Raw genomic sequence first — 18,245 nt, 5'->3', positions numbered from 1 at the left:
AGACAGCGTGTAAACGGTTGACTGGTTCAGGGCATTTTATATTCCCGGAAGTTTTGAAAGACAATAGAGCAGAATAAATGTGGATGACTGGTGTGTGTGTTGTATAGAGAAATGAGATCTATCGAAGAAGACATGATTTTCTGAGGGTACCGTTCTGTTTCAGTCCTATAAACTGGAGACTACAGTTTGAGTACACACAGGGCACACACAGGGCACACCGATAATGAATTAACAGTGCCATCTCCTGGTTGAATAAAATAATTCTCATCATACTGAATTCCCTTCTTAAAACACATGTTTAGTATACCACACACACTCACCCACTGTCATGGACTCTGGTAGACCGGGGGTGGCACTGGGAAGGACACTGGAGAGAGGTGCATTCTGGCCCGGCGGGCTGGCCTCCAAGCTGCAACACCAGAGAGAGAGAGGTTTGTCAGTGATGTGTACGGTGAGGAACTTTTTTTTTTTAAACGTTCCACCTTCTCCACTGCTGCCCCGTCAATTTGTTGACTTTTAGTGAGAGGTTATTTTCCTGACAGCACACTGAGTGCCCTTACCTCCTCCCTGTAGGCTGTCTCATCATTGTAATCAAGCCCACTACAGTTGTCATCTACAAACTTGATGATTGAGTTGGAGGTGTGCATGGCCACGCAGTCATGGGTGAACAGGGAGTACAAAGGGGGCTGAGCACGCACCTTTGTGGGGCCCCAGTGTTGAGGATCAGCGAAGAAGAGATGTTGTTTCCTACCTTCACCACCTGGGGTGGCCCGTCAGAAAGTCCAGGGCCCAATTGCACAGGGCGGGCTTGAGACACTGGTCATCAACCTTAATGATGAGCTTGGAGGGTACTATGGTGTTGAATGCTGAGCTGTCGTTGATGAACAGCATTCTTACATAGGTATTCCTCTTGTCCAGATGGGATAGGGCAGTGTGCAGTGTGATGGCGATTGCATCGTCTGTGGACCTATTGGGGCGGTATGCAAATTGAAGTGGGTCTAGGGTGACAGGTAAGGTGATATGATCCTTGACTAGTCTCTCAAAGCACTTCATGATGACAGAAGTGAGTGTACGGGGCGATAGTCATTTAGTTCAGTTACCTTTGCCTTCTTGGGTACAAGAACAATGGTGGCCATCTTTAAGCATGTAGGGACAGCAGACTGGGATAAGGATTGATTGAATATGTCCGTAAACACACCAGCCATGCTCGGAGGACGCGGCTAGGGATGCCGTCTGGGCTAGCAGCCTTGTGAGGGTTAACACATTTAAATGTCTTACGTCGGCCATGGAGGAGGAGAGGGAGGTCCCGCAGTCCTTGGTAGCGGGCCACGTCGGTGGCACGGTATTATCCTCAAAGCGGGCAAAGGTGTTTAGTTTGTCTGGAAGCGTGACGTCGGTGTCCGTGACGTGGCTGGTTTTTCATTTTGTTGTCCGTAATTGCCTGTAGACCCTGCCACATACGTCTTGTGTCTAAGCCATTGAATTGCGACTCCACTTTGTCCCTATACCGACATTTCGCTTGTTTGATTGCCTTGGGGGGATTAACAACACCGTTTATATTTGTCCATATTCCCAGTCATCTTTCCATTGTTGAATGCAGTGGGTTGTGCTTTCAGTTTTGCGTGAATACCGCCATCTATCCATGGTTTCTGGTTAGGGTAGGTTTTAATAGTCTCCGATGCGCTTCCTTATAAACTCACTCACAGAATCAGCATATAAATCGATATTATTCTGAAGCGTGGATTCCGATTGGTCAGACCAGCGTTGAATAGTTCTAATCACGGGTACATCCTGTTTGAGTTCCTGCCTGTAGGACGGTAGGAGCAAAATGGAGTCGTGGTCGGATTTGCCGAAGGAAGGGTGGGGGAGGGCTGTGCGTGCATTGCGGAAGTTTAGAGTAGCAGTGATTGAGTGTATTGCCCGCACAAGTGCTATAGTCAATATGCTGATAGGATTCAGGTAGTCTTGTCCTCAAATTTGCTTTGTTAAAATCAAAACTATGAAATATTGAAGTGAGCTCGGTTTTCTTCCCTCCCTTGTTAAGATCATGTGCATGTAAAATTGACTGACAACATACTTGAACTGCAGCTGGGTTCTGGTTGTCTCGTGGTTGCCTGTGGAATCTGTCTGTACAGGAAATGCAACCGTATCCTCCACTGAACCGACTGAAACAAAATGAAAGTGCAAACAATGCTGAGGAATGTTTTGGATCAAATCTGTCTGCTTTAAGAATATGCTTCCCATATTCAACAGAAGCTTAGTAAATGTACAGAACCAGTCAAAAGTTGACACACCTACTCATTCAAGTTTTTTTTTTTTTTTTTTTTACTATTTTCTACATTGTAGAATAATAGTGAAGACATCAAAACTGTAAAATAACACAGAATCATGTAGTGACCAAAAAAGTACCAAGAGTGTGCACAGCTGTCATCAAGGCAAAGGGTGGTTACTACATGATTCCATATGTTTATTTCATAGCTTTGATGTCTTCACTATTATTCTGCAATGTAGAAAATAGTAAAAAATAAAAAATAAAAACTTGAATGAGTAGGTGTCCAAACTTTTAACTGGTACTGTATAATTACCTCTAAGTAACATCACACACTATTCTCTTTTAACACCAGTCTGCCGTTTCTATAGAAACAAACTCCAAAAATGAACAATATGAACCAACACACTATAACCAAACTTCTGTAAATGTGTAAGAAATGACTGGTGAGCCCAGAGGACTGGGTTGAGGAACAGAGGGGAGGAGCCTGGCTCACCTGGCTGAGAGTAGGAGTGGCTGGAGGCCACAGGAATGAGGATGTTTGAACTGTCATGATCAGTCATGGCCTGCAGAGGGCTACACGTGGACACACTGGATAGGCTCCCCACCACCACTCTGTACACACACACACACACACACACCACAGCAAGTACACTTGTTTATATCAATCATTGTTTAAGAGTTTCCCACCATGCTTATTGTATGGTTAAGAAAGTGAAAGTCTCCATAGTTACTCACTGGTTAGTGCTGGCCCTGTCATGGAGGGGGCTCTGTAGCTGTGGTCTGCTCTTGTACACCTCCTCTTCCTCATCATTATCAATAATTTTGGAGTCTGGCAGAGCCATGGAGAAAGGAGGAGACCCGGCCCAACTGACAATCCCAGGCTCGGGCATCCCGTTCTGGGGAGGCGAGAGGGAGGAGGAGGGCTCCAGTGGGTCAAGGCCCTCCTCCAGACTGACCTGAGGAGCAGTGGTGCTCTTCCTGAGAGTGGCTGTACTCCCTGCCACCTCCTCATCCTCGTCCTCTGCTCCCCCATCCAGGTCGTCATCGAAAGAGATGATGTTGGTGATTTTCTTTTTCCTCCGTCGCTCCTTCCTCAGGCCAGAGTCTGGAGAGGAGAGAGAAAAAGTAGTTTGTTTCATATCCATGTTTTTGGGCTTATTATTATCATCATCATCTTAGTAAGAATATGAATAGAACTGAATATAAATAATTGGTTATAGCCACTGTTCCCCTTGTGTCTAAGTTGATTGTAATTTCTCCTCCCTACCTGCGGAGTCGCTGCGGGGCAGGACAGGCAGTGGGTCTGTGGAGCCGTCAGGGCGGTGGGTGGGGATGAAGCCTGGCACCACAGTGGTGGCGGTGCTGATCTCCCTGAGCAGAGTGCTCACCCCCTGGGTCGACTCCTTCCATAAGCTCCCTATGCCCTGGGTGGACTCCTTCAGGAGGTGGCTCACGGAAGAGGAGGAGCCTGCTCGGATCACACCATTTAGGTCCTTATTGTCGATTTTGATGGCAAACAGGATGGAGTTCAGTCCTGTGTGAGAAAGAGGGTCTAGTTAGAAGTCATTCACACAGCACAGCCTAGTTAGAGCACCATCCATCGGTAGTGGATAAGGTGAATTGGTTCCTCCCAACTTACACGGAACAAAAATATCAAATCACAACAATTTCAAAGATTTTACTGAGTTAAAGTTCATATTGGGAAATCAGTCAACTGAAATAAATGATGCCCTAATCTATGGATTTCACATGACCAGGAAAAGAGATAAGGTATCTGTGACCAACAGCTGCATAACACAGGTATTCCCAAACTGGGGTACACTTACACCTGCAATTTCGTCGAGGGTACGCCAAATAAAAATATGAGTCACATGTTTATTTTTTAAATACAAAAAATATACTTTATTTTTTTATTCACATATTCAAAAACAGGGCTATACATTTGGGTACTTTTTTTCCCCCCTCGCCTGAGTAGCCTCGTTTCACTGCCAAAAATATAATTAATTAATTTAATTAAAGCATTTAGTGTTCAGAAAAATAATAACAATGTCAAATACATGTAGCCTAGTCAAATAATGAACATCCAATCACATGAACCGTTACTCTCTCGCGGGAATTCCACTAACGGTCTGTATGTAGCTGCTGCTCATGTTGGTATCTGTACGGATGGTGTAAAAGCCATGACAGGGAGACATAGTGGAGTGGTAATGCGCGTGCAAGCAGTTGCTCCCGACGCCACTTGGGTACACTGCAGAGGTTCTTGCTGCCAAGGGAATGCCTGACAGCTTGAAAGACGTTTTGGACACTACAGTGAAAATGGTTAAATTTGTTAAAGCAAGGTCCCTCACCTCTCGTGCAGTGACTATGTAACGCTTTTACAACATACAGAAGTGCGCTGGTTGTCAAGGGGCAAAGTATTGACACGTCTTTTTGAATTGAGAGACGAGCTTAATGTTTTCTTTACTGACCATAACTTTCACTTGTCTGACTGCTTGCATGATGACGAGTTTCTCACAAGACTGGCCTATCTGGGTGATGTTTTTTCCCCTTGCCTGAATGATCTGAATCTAGGATTACAGAGACTCTCCACAACTATATTCAATGCGAGGGACAAAATTGAGGCTATGATTAAGAGGTTGGAGCTCCTCTGTCTTCATCAACAAAGGACAACACAAATGCCTTTCCATCATTGTATGATTTTTTTGTGTGCAAATTAACTCAAGCTTAGGGACAATCTCAAATGTGATATAGCAAAGCACCTAAGTGAGTTTGGTGCACAATTACGCAGGTACTTTCCCGAAACAGATGACACAAACGACTGGATTCGTTAACCCTATCAAGACCTGCCTCCAGTCCAACATCTGAACAAGAGAGCCTCATCGAAATTGCAACAAGCAGTTCTGTGAAAATGTTATTTAATCAGAAGCCACTGCCAGATTTATGGATTGGGCTGATCTCAGAGTATCCTGCCTTGGCAAGTTGTGCTTTTAAGACACTGATGCCTTTTGCAACCATGTACCTATGTGAGAGTGGATTCTCAGCCCTCACTAGCATGAAAACTAAATACAGGCACAGAGTGTGTGTGGAAAATGATTTAAGACTGAGACTCTCTCCAATACAACATTGCAGAGTTATGTGCATCCTTTCAAACACACCCTTCTCATTAACCTGTGGTGAGTTATTCACAATTTTGAATAAACAAGTAAGGTTTTATATGTAAGATGGTTAAATAAAAAAGGGCAAAATTATTGATTATTATTATTTGTTCCCTGGTCCTATAAGAGCTCTTACTCACTTCCCACAAGCAAGGGTTGTGAGAAAAACTCACTCTTTCTTACGTTTAATATATGTATCGTATAGTGTGTGTGAGGCAGGCTTACAACGATGGCAAAAAACAACATTTGAGAGTGCACAGACCCTGGTGCTAGAGGGGGTACGCAGCTGGAGGTTGAATGTTTAAAGTTTGTGAACCACTGCCTTAACAAAAAGGTAGGGGCATTGATCAACAACAACAAAAAGTCAGTATCTGGTGTGACCTCCATTTGCCTCATGCAGCACGACACATCTCCTTCACATAGAGTTCAATGGCTGAGCAAAATTGCTGGATATTGGTAGGAACTGGAACACGCTGAACCAGAGCATCCCAAACCTGCTCAAATGAGTGACATGTCTGGTGAGTATACAGGCCATCTTCCAGGAATTGTGTACAGATCCTTGCAACATACGACCATGTATTATCATGAGGTGATGGCGGCGGATGAATGGCATGACAATGGGCCTCAAGATATCACGGTATCTCTGTGCATTCAAATTCCCATAGATAAAATGCAATTGTGTTCGTTCTCTGAAGCTTATGCCTGCCCATACATAACCCTACCATGGGGCACTCTTTTTCTTGTAATTTTTTACCCACCTTATTCTGCCGATCTTTTCTCATCGCTGCAACTCCCCAACGGGCTCGGGAGAGACGAAGGTCGAGTCCTGTGTCCCCCGAAACAAGACCCGCCAAGCTGCGCTTCTTAACAAACGCCTGCTTAACCCGGAAGCCAGCTGCACCAATGTGTCGGAGGAAACACTGTTCAACTGATGACCGAAGTCAGCCTGCAGGCACCCGGCCTGCCACAAGGAGTCGCAAGAGCGTAATGAGCCAAGTAAACCCCCCCCTCCCCGCCAAACTCTCCCCTAACCCGAACGAAGCTGGGCCAATTGTGCGCCTCCCTATGGGGCACTCTGTTCACAACATTGACATCAGCTGCCCTGGTGGCTGGTCTCAGAATATCCCGCAGGTGAAGAAGACGGATGTGGAGGTCCTGGGCTGACATTTTAAAGTGGCCTTTTATTGTCCCCAGCACAAGAAGCACCTGTGTAATGATCATGCTGTTTAATCAGCTTCTTGATATGCCACAACTGTCAGGTGAAAGGATTATCTAGTCGAAATGCTAATTAAAAAGGGATGTAAACAAATTTGTGCACAAAATTTGAGAGAAATAAGCTTTTTGTGGATATGGCATATATCTGGGATCTTTTTTTCAGCTCATGAAAAAAAATGAAATTATATTTTGTGTGATGTGAACGAAAATTTATATTTTCGTTCACATGACACAGGGAGTGACTGAACTGTAACTCATCGCTTACTGTAAAGCAGCTCTCTGAATGGCAGAGATATGAATAAGTTTCACCACAAGAATCAGAGTCATGCACTCACCTGCAGCCATGGTGGGCAGCATGCTGGCTCGCTCCTCATCCAGAATAAACGCCCAGTCTTCATAGAAGGTGCTAGAAAACACACAGAAAAAAATATATACTTCCAGAAAAGGTCCAAACTCCACACACACACACTGGCCTAAGATAAATACACACACACACACACCACTTACCCAGGGCGCATGCGGTCTGCAAGCAGAGTGTGTAGGTAGCGCTCTAGTGAGTGTTCATTGAGGGCACAGCGGAGCCAGGCTCGGCCGCGGCCCAACTCAGAGGAGATGTGTCTCAGGGAGTAGAACCGCTGCAGCTCATGGCGGTTCAGATACTCCTTCACATAGAACCAGAACGTCAGCTCTGACCGAGAGATAAAAAAAATTACATTTAAATTTAAAGAGTCTCTCAGAGCGTTCACAGTTAACCCACTGACACCCCTATCAGATCACAGCAAAAATCACACTACTTGAACAGAGCAATACTCAAATCACGAGGCATCAAAGCCAAAGGAACTGAATAATATTAAGAAATGCTAAAGATGAAAGGAAAGTAGTGTGGAAACCTACCAAAAAAAAAACAATTAGGCAACAACAAATTCAATCCCTTTTTGACAACTTCCTGGACAAAACGTGTCACTGCAATAGTGAAGGTGTAAACTTGGCAGTAGAAAACCTGTCAGCTTTCCTATCAAAAATAAATAAATCAAGCAGAAAACCTAAGTCAATTAACAACAATGACAAGTGGTTTGATGAAGAATGCAAAAACCTAAGAAAGAAATTGAGAAACCTATCCAACCAAAAACAGAGACCCAGAAAACCCGAGGATACGCCTTCACTATGATGAATCACTAAAACAATACAGAAAAACAACAGGAAAAAAGGAACAGCACGTCAGAAATCAGCACAATGTAATTGATAATGCAGAGGATCCTCCCAAGGTTGCTGTTCACGAATATCCCACGGTAGTGATTGGGGGTCAAGTTTGTCTCCTAGTTTAGCACATTGGCATTTGTGGTCTGTATATTTTAACATTAACAGCAGACTCATACATTTCCTCAGTGAAAACAATATACTGAGCAAATGTCAAATTGGCTTTTTACCAAATTACCGTACGACCACGTATTCACCCTGCACACCCTAATGGACAAAGAAACAAACCAAAACAAAGGCAAAATCTCATGATTTGTTGATTTAAAAAAAGCTTGACTCAATTTCACATTAAGGTCTGCAATACAATTCATGGAAAGTGGTGTTGGGGAAAAAGGATACAATATAAAATCCATGTACACAAACAACAAGTGTGCGGTTAAAATTGGCAAAAACACACGTTTTGTTCCACAGGAGCCAGGAGGGTGAGACAGGGATGCAGCTTAAGCCCCACACTCTTCAACATATACATGTGTGTGTGTGTGTATACACACACACACACACACACACACTACTCAAAAAAATAAAGGGAACACTAAAATAACACATCCTACATCTGATAGAATGAAATATTCTTATTAAATACTTTTCTTTACATAGTTGAATGTGCGGACAACAAAATCACACAAGAATGATCAATGGAAATTAAATTTATCAACCCATGGAGGTCTGGATTTGGAGTCACTCTCAAAATTAAAGTGGCTGATCCAACTTTGATGTAATGTCCTTAAAACAAGTCAAAATGAGGCTCAGTAGTGTGTATGGCCTCCACGTGCCTGTATGCCCTCCCTACAACGCCTGGGCATGCTCCTGATGAGGTGGCGGATGGTCTCCTGAGGGATCTCCTCCCAGACCTGGACTAAAGCATCCGCCAACTCCTGGACAGGCTGTGGTGCAACGTGGCATTGGTGGATGGAGCGAGACATGATGTCCCAGATGTGCTCAATTGGATTCAGGTCTGGGGAACGGGCGGGCCAGTCCATAGCATCAATTCCTCTTGCAGGAACTGCTGACACACCCCAGCCACATGAGGTCTAGCATTGTCTTGCATTAGGAGGAACCCAGGGCCAACCGCACCAGCATATGGTCTCACAAGGGGTCTGAGGATCTCATCTCGGTACCTAATGGCAGAGGCTACCTCTGGCGAGCACATGGAGGGCTGTGCGGTCCCCCAAAGAAATGCCACCCCACACCATGACTGACCCACCGCCAAACCGGTCATGCTGGAGGATGTTGCAGGCAGCAGAACGTTCTCCACAGCGTCTCCAGACTGTCACATGTGCTCAGTGTGAACCTGCTTTCATCTGTGAAGAGCACAGGGCGCCAGTGGCAAATTTGCCAATCTTGGTGTTCTCTGGCAAATGCCAAACGTCCTGCACGGTGTTGGGCTGTAAGCACAACCCCCACCCGTGGACGTCGGGCCCTCATACCACCCTCATGGAGTCTGTTTCTGACCGTTTGAGCAGACACATGCACATTTGTGGCCTGCTGGATGTCATTTTGCAGGGCTCTGGCAGTGCTCCTCCTGCTCCTCCTTGCATAAAGGCGGAGGTAGCGGTCCTGCTGCTGGGTTGTTGCCCTACTACGGCCTCCTCTACGTCTCCTGATGTACTGGCCTGTCTCCTGGTAGCGCCTCCATGCTCTGGACACTACGCTGACAGACACAGCAAACCTTCTTGCCACAGCTCGCATTGATGTGCCATCCTGGATGAGCTGCACTACCTGAGCGACTTGTGTGGGTTGTAGACTCCGTCTCATGCAACCACTAGAGTGAAAGTACCGCCAGCATTCAAAAGTGACCAAAACATCAGCCAGGAAGCATAGGAACTGAGAAGTGGTCTGTGGTCACCACCTGCAGAACCACTCCTTTATTGGGGGTGTCTTGCTAATTGCCTATAATGTCCAACTGTTGTCTGTTCCATTTGTACAACAGCATGTGAAATGTATTGTCAATCAGTGTTGCTTCCTAAGTGGACAGTTTGATTTCACAGAAGTGTGATTGACTTGGAGTTATATTGTGTTGTTTAAGTGTTCCCTTTATTTTTTTGAGCAGTGTATATGGGGCGGCAGGGTAGCCTGGTGGCTACCATTGTGGTTAGAGCATTGGACTAGTAACCGAAAAGTTGCAAGTTCAAATCCTCGAGCTGACAAGGTACAAATCTGTCGTTCTGCCTCTGAACAGGCAGTTAACCCACTGTTCCTAGGCCGTCATTGAAAATAAGAATTTGTTCTTAACCTCTTGCGTCGACCTGAGACGCAGACGTCCCATCTAGGCATCTGGAAATGCAAATGTGCTACGTCAAATGCTAATAGCACTCGTTAAAACTCAAACGTTCATCAAAACACACATGCAGGGCACTGAATTAAAGCTACACTCGTTGTGAATCTAGCCAACAAGTCAGATTATTAAAATGCTTTTCGGCGAAAGCATGAGAAGCTATTATCTGATAGCATGCAACACCCCGAAATACCTGAAGGCGACGTAAACAAAAGAATTAGCGTAGCCGGCGCTACACAAATAGCAGAAATAAAATATAAAACTTTCATTACCTTGGACGAGCTTCTTTGTTGGCACTCCTATATGTCCCATAAACATCACTATTGGGTCTTTTTTTTAAATTAAATCGGTCCATATATACCCAAAATATCCATCTATGGAAACTGTGTAATTCAGAAAAAAAAACACTGTTTCAAAACGCTACGTCATTTTTTTAAATTAAAAAAAGTCGACGATAAACTTTCACAAAACACTTCGAAATACTTTTGTAATCCAACTTTAGGTATTAGTAAACGTTAATAATCTATCAAATTGATCACGAGGCGATGTGTATTCAATAGCTCCACGCTTTCATATCTTCCGAAATCTCTCTTCCAAAACTTCCTGTCGGAGACCGGATGGAAAGTGGTCTCTCTTCCTCGTTTGACCAAGAAACAACGAGAAGGCAATTGACAAGAGTGGTGACATCGTGTGGAAGCTGCAATCTCGGCCCCATTTAATTTCGTGCCCCTTGAACAATACATGCAAGTGGCGCATGGATATTTTTTTCAGTTTTCAGTGATCAGTTTTTCTTGCGCTTTTCGATGAAACAGACGCTCTGTTATAGTCACAGCGGTGATTTAACCAGTTTTAGAAACGTGAGAGTGTTTTCTATCCACACATACGAATCATATGCATATACTATATTCCTGGCATGAGTAGCAGGACGCCGAAATGTTGCACGATTTTTAACAGAATGTTCGAAAAAGTAGGGGCTCGACTTAAGTTAACTGACTTGCCTAGTTAAATAAAGGTTAAAAAAAATATATATATATATATATATATATATACACACACACACACGTAAAACAAATCTATGAATTGGCGATATGAATTGGAACTAGAACAGTCTGCAAGCACCCGGCCTCACCCTACTAAACCAAAAAAAGAAACTTCTTCTCACTGTCAACTGCTTTTATTTTCAGCAAACTTAACATGTGTAAATATTTGTATGAACATAACAAGAATAACAAAAAACTGAACAAGTTCCACAGACATGTGACTTACAGAAATGGAATAATGTGTCCCTGAACAAAGGGGGGGGGGATCAAAATCAAAAGTAACAGTCAGTATCTGGTGTGGCCACCAGCTGCATTAAGTACTGCAGTGCATCTCCTCCTCATGGACTGCACCACATTTGCCAGTTCTTGCTGTGAGATGTTACCCCACTCTTCCAGCAAGGCTATTTCTGTGTGTGTGTGGGAGGGGGGGGGCAGCCCTCACCCTCCAACCCAACAGTTCCCAGACGTGCTCAATGGGATAGAGATCCGGGGTCTTCGCTGGCCAAGGCAGAACCCTGACATTCCGGTCTTGCAGGAAATCATGCACAGAACGAGCAGTATGGCTGATAGCATTGTCATGCTGGAGGGTCATGTCAGGATGAGCCTGCAGGAAGGGTACCACATGAGGGAGGTAACGCACAGCGTTGAGATTTCCTGCAATGACAACAAGCTCGGTCCAATGATGCTGTGACACACCGCCTCAGACCATGACGGACCCTCCACCTCCAAAATCAATCCCACTCCAGAGTACAGGCCTCGGTGTAATGCTCATTCCTTCGACGATAAACTCAAATCCGACCATCACCCCTGGAGAGACAAAACCGTGACTCGTCAGTGAAGAGCACTTTTTGCCAGTCCTGTCTGGTCCAGCGACGGTGGGTTTGTGCCCATAGGCGACGTTGTTAACTTTGTGACTAGGGGGCAGTATTTTCATTTTTGGAAAAATAACGTTCCCATAGCAAACGGGAAACTTGTCAGGACAAGATACTAGAATATGCATATAATTGACAGCTTAGGATAGAAAACACTAAAGTTTCCAAAACTGTAAAAATATTGTCTGTGAGTATAACAGAACTGATATTGCAGGCGAAAGCCTGAGTAAAATCCAATCCGGAAGTGACTCATCTATTTGAAAGCTCTGCGTTCCAATGCGTCCCTATTGAGCAGTGAACCAGATTACTTTTTCTCCGTATTCCCCAAGGTGTCTACAGCATTGTGACGTAGTTTTACGCATTTATGTTGAAGAATACCCGTAAGCGGCTACATTGCGCAAGTGGTCACTTGATGGCTCTCAGAGTGATTCTCGCGTAAAATACAGAGGTAGCCATTATTCCAATCGGTCCTACTGAAATCCCGGTGGATAAATTATCGAATAGATATTTGAAAAACACCTTGAGGATTGATTAAACAACATTTGCCATGTTTCTGTCGATATTATGGAGCTAATTTGGAATATTATTTGGTGTTTTCGTGACTGCGGCAGGGTAGCCTAGTGGTTAGAGCGTGTGACTTAGTAACCGGAAGGTTGCGAGTTCAAACCCCCAAGCTGACAAGGTACAAATCTGTCGTTCTGCCCCTGAACAGGCAGTTAACCCACTGTTCCTAGGCTGTCATTGAAAATAAGAATTTGTTCTTAACTGACTTGCCTGGTTAAATGAAGGTAAAATAAATAATTTAATTTAAAAAAAGCTACAATTTCCAGGCGATTTCTCAGCCAAACGTGAAGAACAAACTGAGCTATTTCGCCTAGAAAAATAATATTTTTGGAAAAAAGGAACATTGGCTATCTAACTGGGAGTCTCGTGAGTGAAAACATCCAAAGCTCAAAGGTAAACGCTTTAATTTGATTGCTTTTCTGATTTCAGTGACCAAGTTACCTGCTGCTAGCTGGACAAAATGCTATGTTAGGCTATCGATAAACTTACACAAATGCTTGTCTAGCTTTGGCTGTAAAGCATATTTTGAAAATCTGAGATGACAGGTTGATTAACAAAAGGCTAAGCTGTGTCTCAATATATTTCACTTGTGATTTTCATGAATAGGAATATTTTCTAGGAATATTTATGTCCATTGCGTTATGCTAATTAGTGTCAGTCGATGATTACGCTCCCGGACCCGGGATGGGGAGTCACTAGAGGTTAACTGTGATGTCTGGTGAGGACCTGCCTAATAACAGGTCTACAAGCCCTCCGTCCAGCCTCTCTCAGCCTATTGCAGACAATCTGACCACTGATGGAGGGATTGTGCATTCCTGGTGTAGCTCGGGGAGCTGTTGTTGCCATCCTGTACCTGTCCCGCAGGTGTGATGTTCGGATCTACCAATCCTGCACAAGTGTTGTTACATGTGGTCTGCAACTGCGAGTACGATCAGCTGTCCATCCTGTCTCCCTGTAGTGCAGTCTTAGGCGTCTCACAGTACGGACATTGCTATTTATTGCCCTGGCCACATCTGCAGTCCTCATGCCTCCTTGCAGCATGCCTACGGCACATTCACGCAGATGAACAGGGATCCTGGGCATCTTTCTTTTGGTGTTTTTCAGAGTCAGTAGAAAGGCCTCTTTAGTGTTCTAATTTTTCTTAAATGTGACCCTAATTGCCTACCGTCTGTAAGCTGTTAGCATCTTAACGACCGTTCCACAGGTGCATGTTCATTAATTGTTTTTGAACATGTTCTGGATTTTTACAAATTATGGATTTTTACGAAAGACAGGGTCCTGAAAAAGGGACGTTTCTTTTTTTGCTCAATTCAGAATCTTATGTCAAATGTCTACTGATGATCTGGTGCTTCTGTTCAACCAAGGAGGACCTACAGCAGCAACCTAGATCTTCTGCACAGATTCTGTCAGACCTGTGCCCTTACAGTAAATCTCACTAAGACAAAAATAATGGTGTTCCAAAAAACGTCCAGATGCCAGGATCACAAATACAAATTCCATCGACACCATTGCCCTAGAGCACACAAAAACCTATGCATTCCTCGGCCTAAACATCAGCGCTACAAGTAACTTCCACAAAGCTGTGAACGATCTGAGAAACAAGACAAGGGTCTTCTATGCCATCAAAAGGAACATAAAATTAGACATACCAATTAGGATCTGGCTAAAAATACTTGAATCAATTATAGAACCCATTGCCCTGGAGTCCGCTCACCAACCAAGAATTCACAAAATGGGACAAACACCAAAGAGCAGAATTAGGCCGATACCTGCTAATAATCAAAGTCCAGAAAAGAGATGTTAAATTCTACAACCATCTAAAAGGAAGCAATTCCCAAACCTTCCTTAACAAAGCCATCACCTACAGAGAGATGAACATGGAGAAGAATCCCCTAACCAAGCTGTTCACAAACAGACCTCACAGAGCCCCAGGAGAGCAAAACAATTAGACCCAAACAAACCATGAGAAAACAAAAAGATAATTACTTGACACATTGGAAAGAATCAACAAAAAAAACAGCAAACTAGAATGTTACTTGGGCCTAAACAATGAGTACAGTGGCAGAATACCGGACCACTGACTGACCCGAACTTAAGGAAAGATTTGACAATGTCAAATCAAATCACATTTTATTGGTCACATGCACATATTTAGCAGATGTTATTGCAGGTGTAGTGAAATGCTTGTGTTTCTAGCTCCAACAGTGCATTAAACTAAGATGGCGTAGCAGTCGGATGTGTGTTTGTCTTGACCCGTGTAAAAAGTAAATTTTCCTCATTTTATTCGTATATATTTTATTCTCACTTTCCATCTACGGACTGAATATACTTTCCTGCAATGCGTCTCACCCAATGTGGTACAGATCTGCTATTTTTATACTGTAGAACCGGAACCCCCATCAGAAGCTAGCCAGCTAACTAGCTCTGGACCATTACACCGGATCATCGCAGCTAGCTAGCTGCAACCTGAGTGGCTACTGCTGGCTAACGCCTCTGTCCCGAAGCAAGCACTAGTTAGCCTTGAGCTAGCCTCGAGCTAGGCCCATTTCCTGGCGAGCCGAAGAGGTCTACCAGCTAATTCCTGGCCTACAATACCTCTTTTGCCAATTGGCCCAGACCCTTAGTTGCCGACACGGAGCCCCGCCAATCCATCACGACTGGTCTGCTGATGTAATCGTCTGAAGAGTTTTCAACAGGCTTTCCGTTGCGACGTTGCCGAAGACCCATCTGCTAGGCCCGGCCCACTAGCTTTCTGAATCACCATGTCTCCAGCTCGCCTAGCGTTGTAGCGACTACCGAATGGCTCCCTGACTCACCTATTGCTGCTCATTGGACCCTATATGATCACTCGGCTACATCTGCCTCTCCCTAATGTCAATATGCCTTGTCTACTGCTGTTTAGGTAAGTTATTATTGTTTTGTTTCACTGTAGAGCCCCCAGCATACCTTCGATAGCTCTTTTGTCCCACCCCCCACACGTGGAGACCTCACCTGGCTTAACTGGTGCCTCCAGAGACACAACCGTTCTCATCGTCACTCAATGCCTAGGTTTACCTCTACCGTCCTCACATCATACCATACCCTTGTCTGTAAATTATGCCCTGAATCTTTTCTACCACGCCCAGAATTCTGCTCCTTTTAATCTCTGTTCCCAACGCACTAGACAACCAGTTCTTATAGCCTTTAGCCGTACCCTTATCCTACGCTGTCCCTCTAGTGATGTCGATGTTAACCCAGGCCCTGTAGCCTCCATTACCCCACCTATTCCCCAGGCGCTCTCATTTGTTGAATACTGTAACCGTAAAAGCCTTGGTTTCATGCATGTTAACATCAGCAGCCTCCTCACTAAGTTTGTTTTATTCACTGCTTTAGCACACTCCGCCACCCTGATGTCCTAGCCGGGTCTGAATCCTGGCTTAGGAAGGCCATTCAATTCTGAAATTTCCATCCCCAACTACAACATTACAACTCTGACTCCTTAGAACTGCCAATCTACTGCAGAGATAGCCTGCAGAGTTCTGTCATACTATCCAGGTCTGTGCCCAAACAGTTTGAGCTTCTACTTCTAAAAATCCACCTTTCCAGAAATAAGTCCCTCACTGTTGCCGCTTGTTATAGACCCCCCTCAGCTGTGCCCTGGACACCATATGTGAATTGATTGCCCCCCATTTATCTTCAGAGTTCGTACTGTTAGGAGAACTAAACTGGGATACGCTTAGCAATCTCACACAAATTATCAAGGAACCTACCAGGTACAACCCTAAGTTCATAACCATGGACACCCTCATAGATATCCTCCTGACCAACTTGCCCTCTAAATACACCTCTGCTGTCTTCCACCAGTATCTCAGTGATCACTGCCTGCGTCCGTAATGGGTCAACGACCACACCTCATCACTGTCAAACGCTCCCTAAAGCACTTCAGCGAGCAGGCCTTTCTAATCGACCTGGCCCGGGTATCCTAGAAGGATATTGACCTCATCCCGTCAGTAGAGGATGCCTGGTTATTCTTTAAAAAAGTGCTTTCCACACCATCTTAAATAAGCATGCCCCGTTCAAAAAATGTTGAATGAAGAACGGATATAGCCCTTGGTTCAGCCCAGACTTGACTGCCCTTGACTAGCACAAAAACATCCTGTGGCGTACTGCATTAGCATCAAATAGTTCCCGCGATATGCAACCTTTCAGGGAAGTCATTAACCAATATACACAGTCAGTTAGGAAATCTAAAGCTAGCTTTTTCAAACAGAAATTTGCATCCTGTAGCACTAATTCCAAAAAGTTTTGGGTCACTATAAATCTTCTTGTGACTCTCAAACCCGGGTCCGGGAGCGTAATCATCGCCTGACACTAATTAGCATAACGCAACGGACATAAATCTTCCTAGAAAATCTTCCTATTCATGAAAATCACAAGTGAAATATATTGGAACACAGCTTAGCCTTTTGTTAATCACACTGTCATCTCAAATTTTCAAAATATGCTTTACAGCCAACGTTAGACAAGCATTTGTGTAAGTTTATCGATAGCCTAGCATAGCATTATACCTTGCTAGCGGCAGGCAACCTTGTCACGGAAATCAGAAAAGCAATGTTTTCACTCACGAGACTCCCAGGTAGATAGCCAAAGTTCATTTTTCCCCAAAATATTATTTTTCTAGGCGAAATAGCTCCGTTTGTTCTTCACGTTTGGCTGAGAAATCGCCCGGAAATTGCAGTCACGACAACGCCGAAAAATATTCCAAATTAGCTCCATAATATCGACAGAAACATGGCAAACGTTGTTTATAATCAATCCTCAAGGTGTTTTTCTAATATCTATTCAATAATATATCGATCAGGACAATTAGTTTTTCAGTAGGACCGATTGGAGTAATAGCTACCTCTGTATTTTACGCGAGAATCTCTCTCGGAGCCACCATGTGACCACTTACGCAATGTGACCGCCTACGGCTATTCTTCAACAGAAATGCGTAAAACTACGTCACAATGCTGTAGACACCTTGGGGAATACGTAGAAAGCGTAAGCTCGTTGATGGCACATTCACAGCTGAATAGGGACTCATTGGAACGCAGCGCTTTCAAAACCTGGGGCACTTCCGGATTGGATTTTTCTCAGGCTTTCGCCTGCAACATCAGTTCTGTTATACTCACAGACAATATTTTTACAGTTTGGGAAACATTAGAGTGTTTTCTATCCAAAGCTGTCAATTATATGCAGATTCTAGCATCTTGTCCTGACAAAATATCCCGTTTAAAACAGGAATGTTTTTTTTTCCAAAAATGAAAATACGGCCCCCTAGTACCAACAGGATGATGTCCATGGAGAATAAGAGCACCTCCTCCCAGAGGCTAGGAAACACTGTCACCACAGATAAATCTACAATAATATATCATTTCAATAAGCATTTTTCTACGGCTGGCCATGCTGTGCACCTGGCTACGCCAACCCCGGCCAACAGCTCTGCACCCCCCGCAGAAACTTGCCCAATTCCCCCCCGCTTCTCCTTCACCCAGACAGCTGATGTTGTGAAAGAGCTGCAAAAGCTGGATACCTACAAATCAGCTAGGCTAGAGAATCTGGACCATCTCTTTC

At 44.2% G+C, this 18,245-nt stretch overlaps 1 protein-coding gene across 4 annotated transcripts in view; it reads right to left on the bottom strand.

The window, feature by feature from the left end:
• The window catches only part of LOC112258857 (sorting nexin-29), a 167,745-nt gene that overhangs the window by 139,597 nt on the left and 9,903 nt on the right, over positions 1–18,245 (bottom strand). For all 4 annotated transcript variants that reach the window (XR_006084102.1, XM_024433484.2, XM_042326996.1 and 1 more), the window contains exons 5-11: positions 7,150–7,330; positions 6,978–7,048; positions 3,540–3,806; positions 3,008–3,377; positions 2,766–2,884; positions 2,078–2,165; positions 321–409 (exon numbers count right to left, since the gene is read on the bottom strand). Coding sequence is in view for 3 of the 4 variants with exons in the window: in XM_024433484.2 (XP_024289252.1) it covers positions 321–409; positions 2,078–2,165; positions 2,766–2,884; positions 3,008–3,377; positions 3,540–3,806; positions 6,978–7,048; positions 7,150–7,330 (1,185 nt within the window). In the remaining variant the exon portion in view is untranslated. The remainder of the gene's footprint in view (positions 1–320; positions 410–2,077; positions 2,166–2,765; positions 2,885–3,007; positions 3,378–3,539; positions 3,807–6,977; positions 7,049–7,149; positions 7,331–18,245) is intronic.

Source organism: Oncorhynchus tshawytscha, linkage group LG01 (assembly GCF_018296145.1).
Source record: "Oncorhynchus tshawytscha isolate Ot180627B linkage group LG01, Otsh_v2.0, whole genome shotgun sequence".
Lineage (NCBI taxonomy): Eukaryota > Metazoa > Chordata > Actinopteri > Salmoniformes > Salmonidae > Oncorhynchus > Oncorhynchus tshawytscha.
This window is presented reverse-complemented; position numbering and strand designations above follow the sequence as displayed.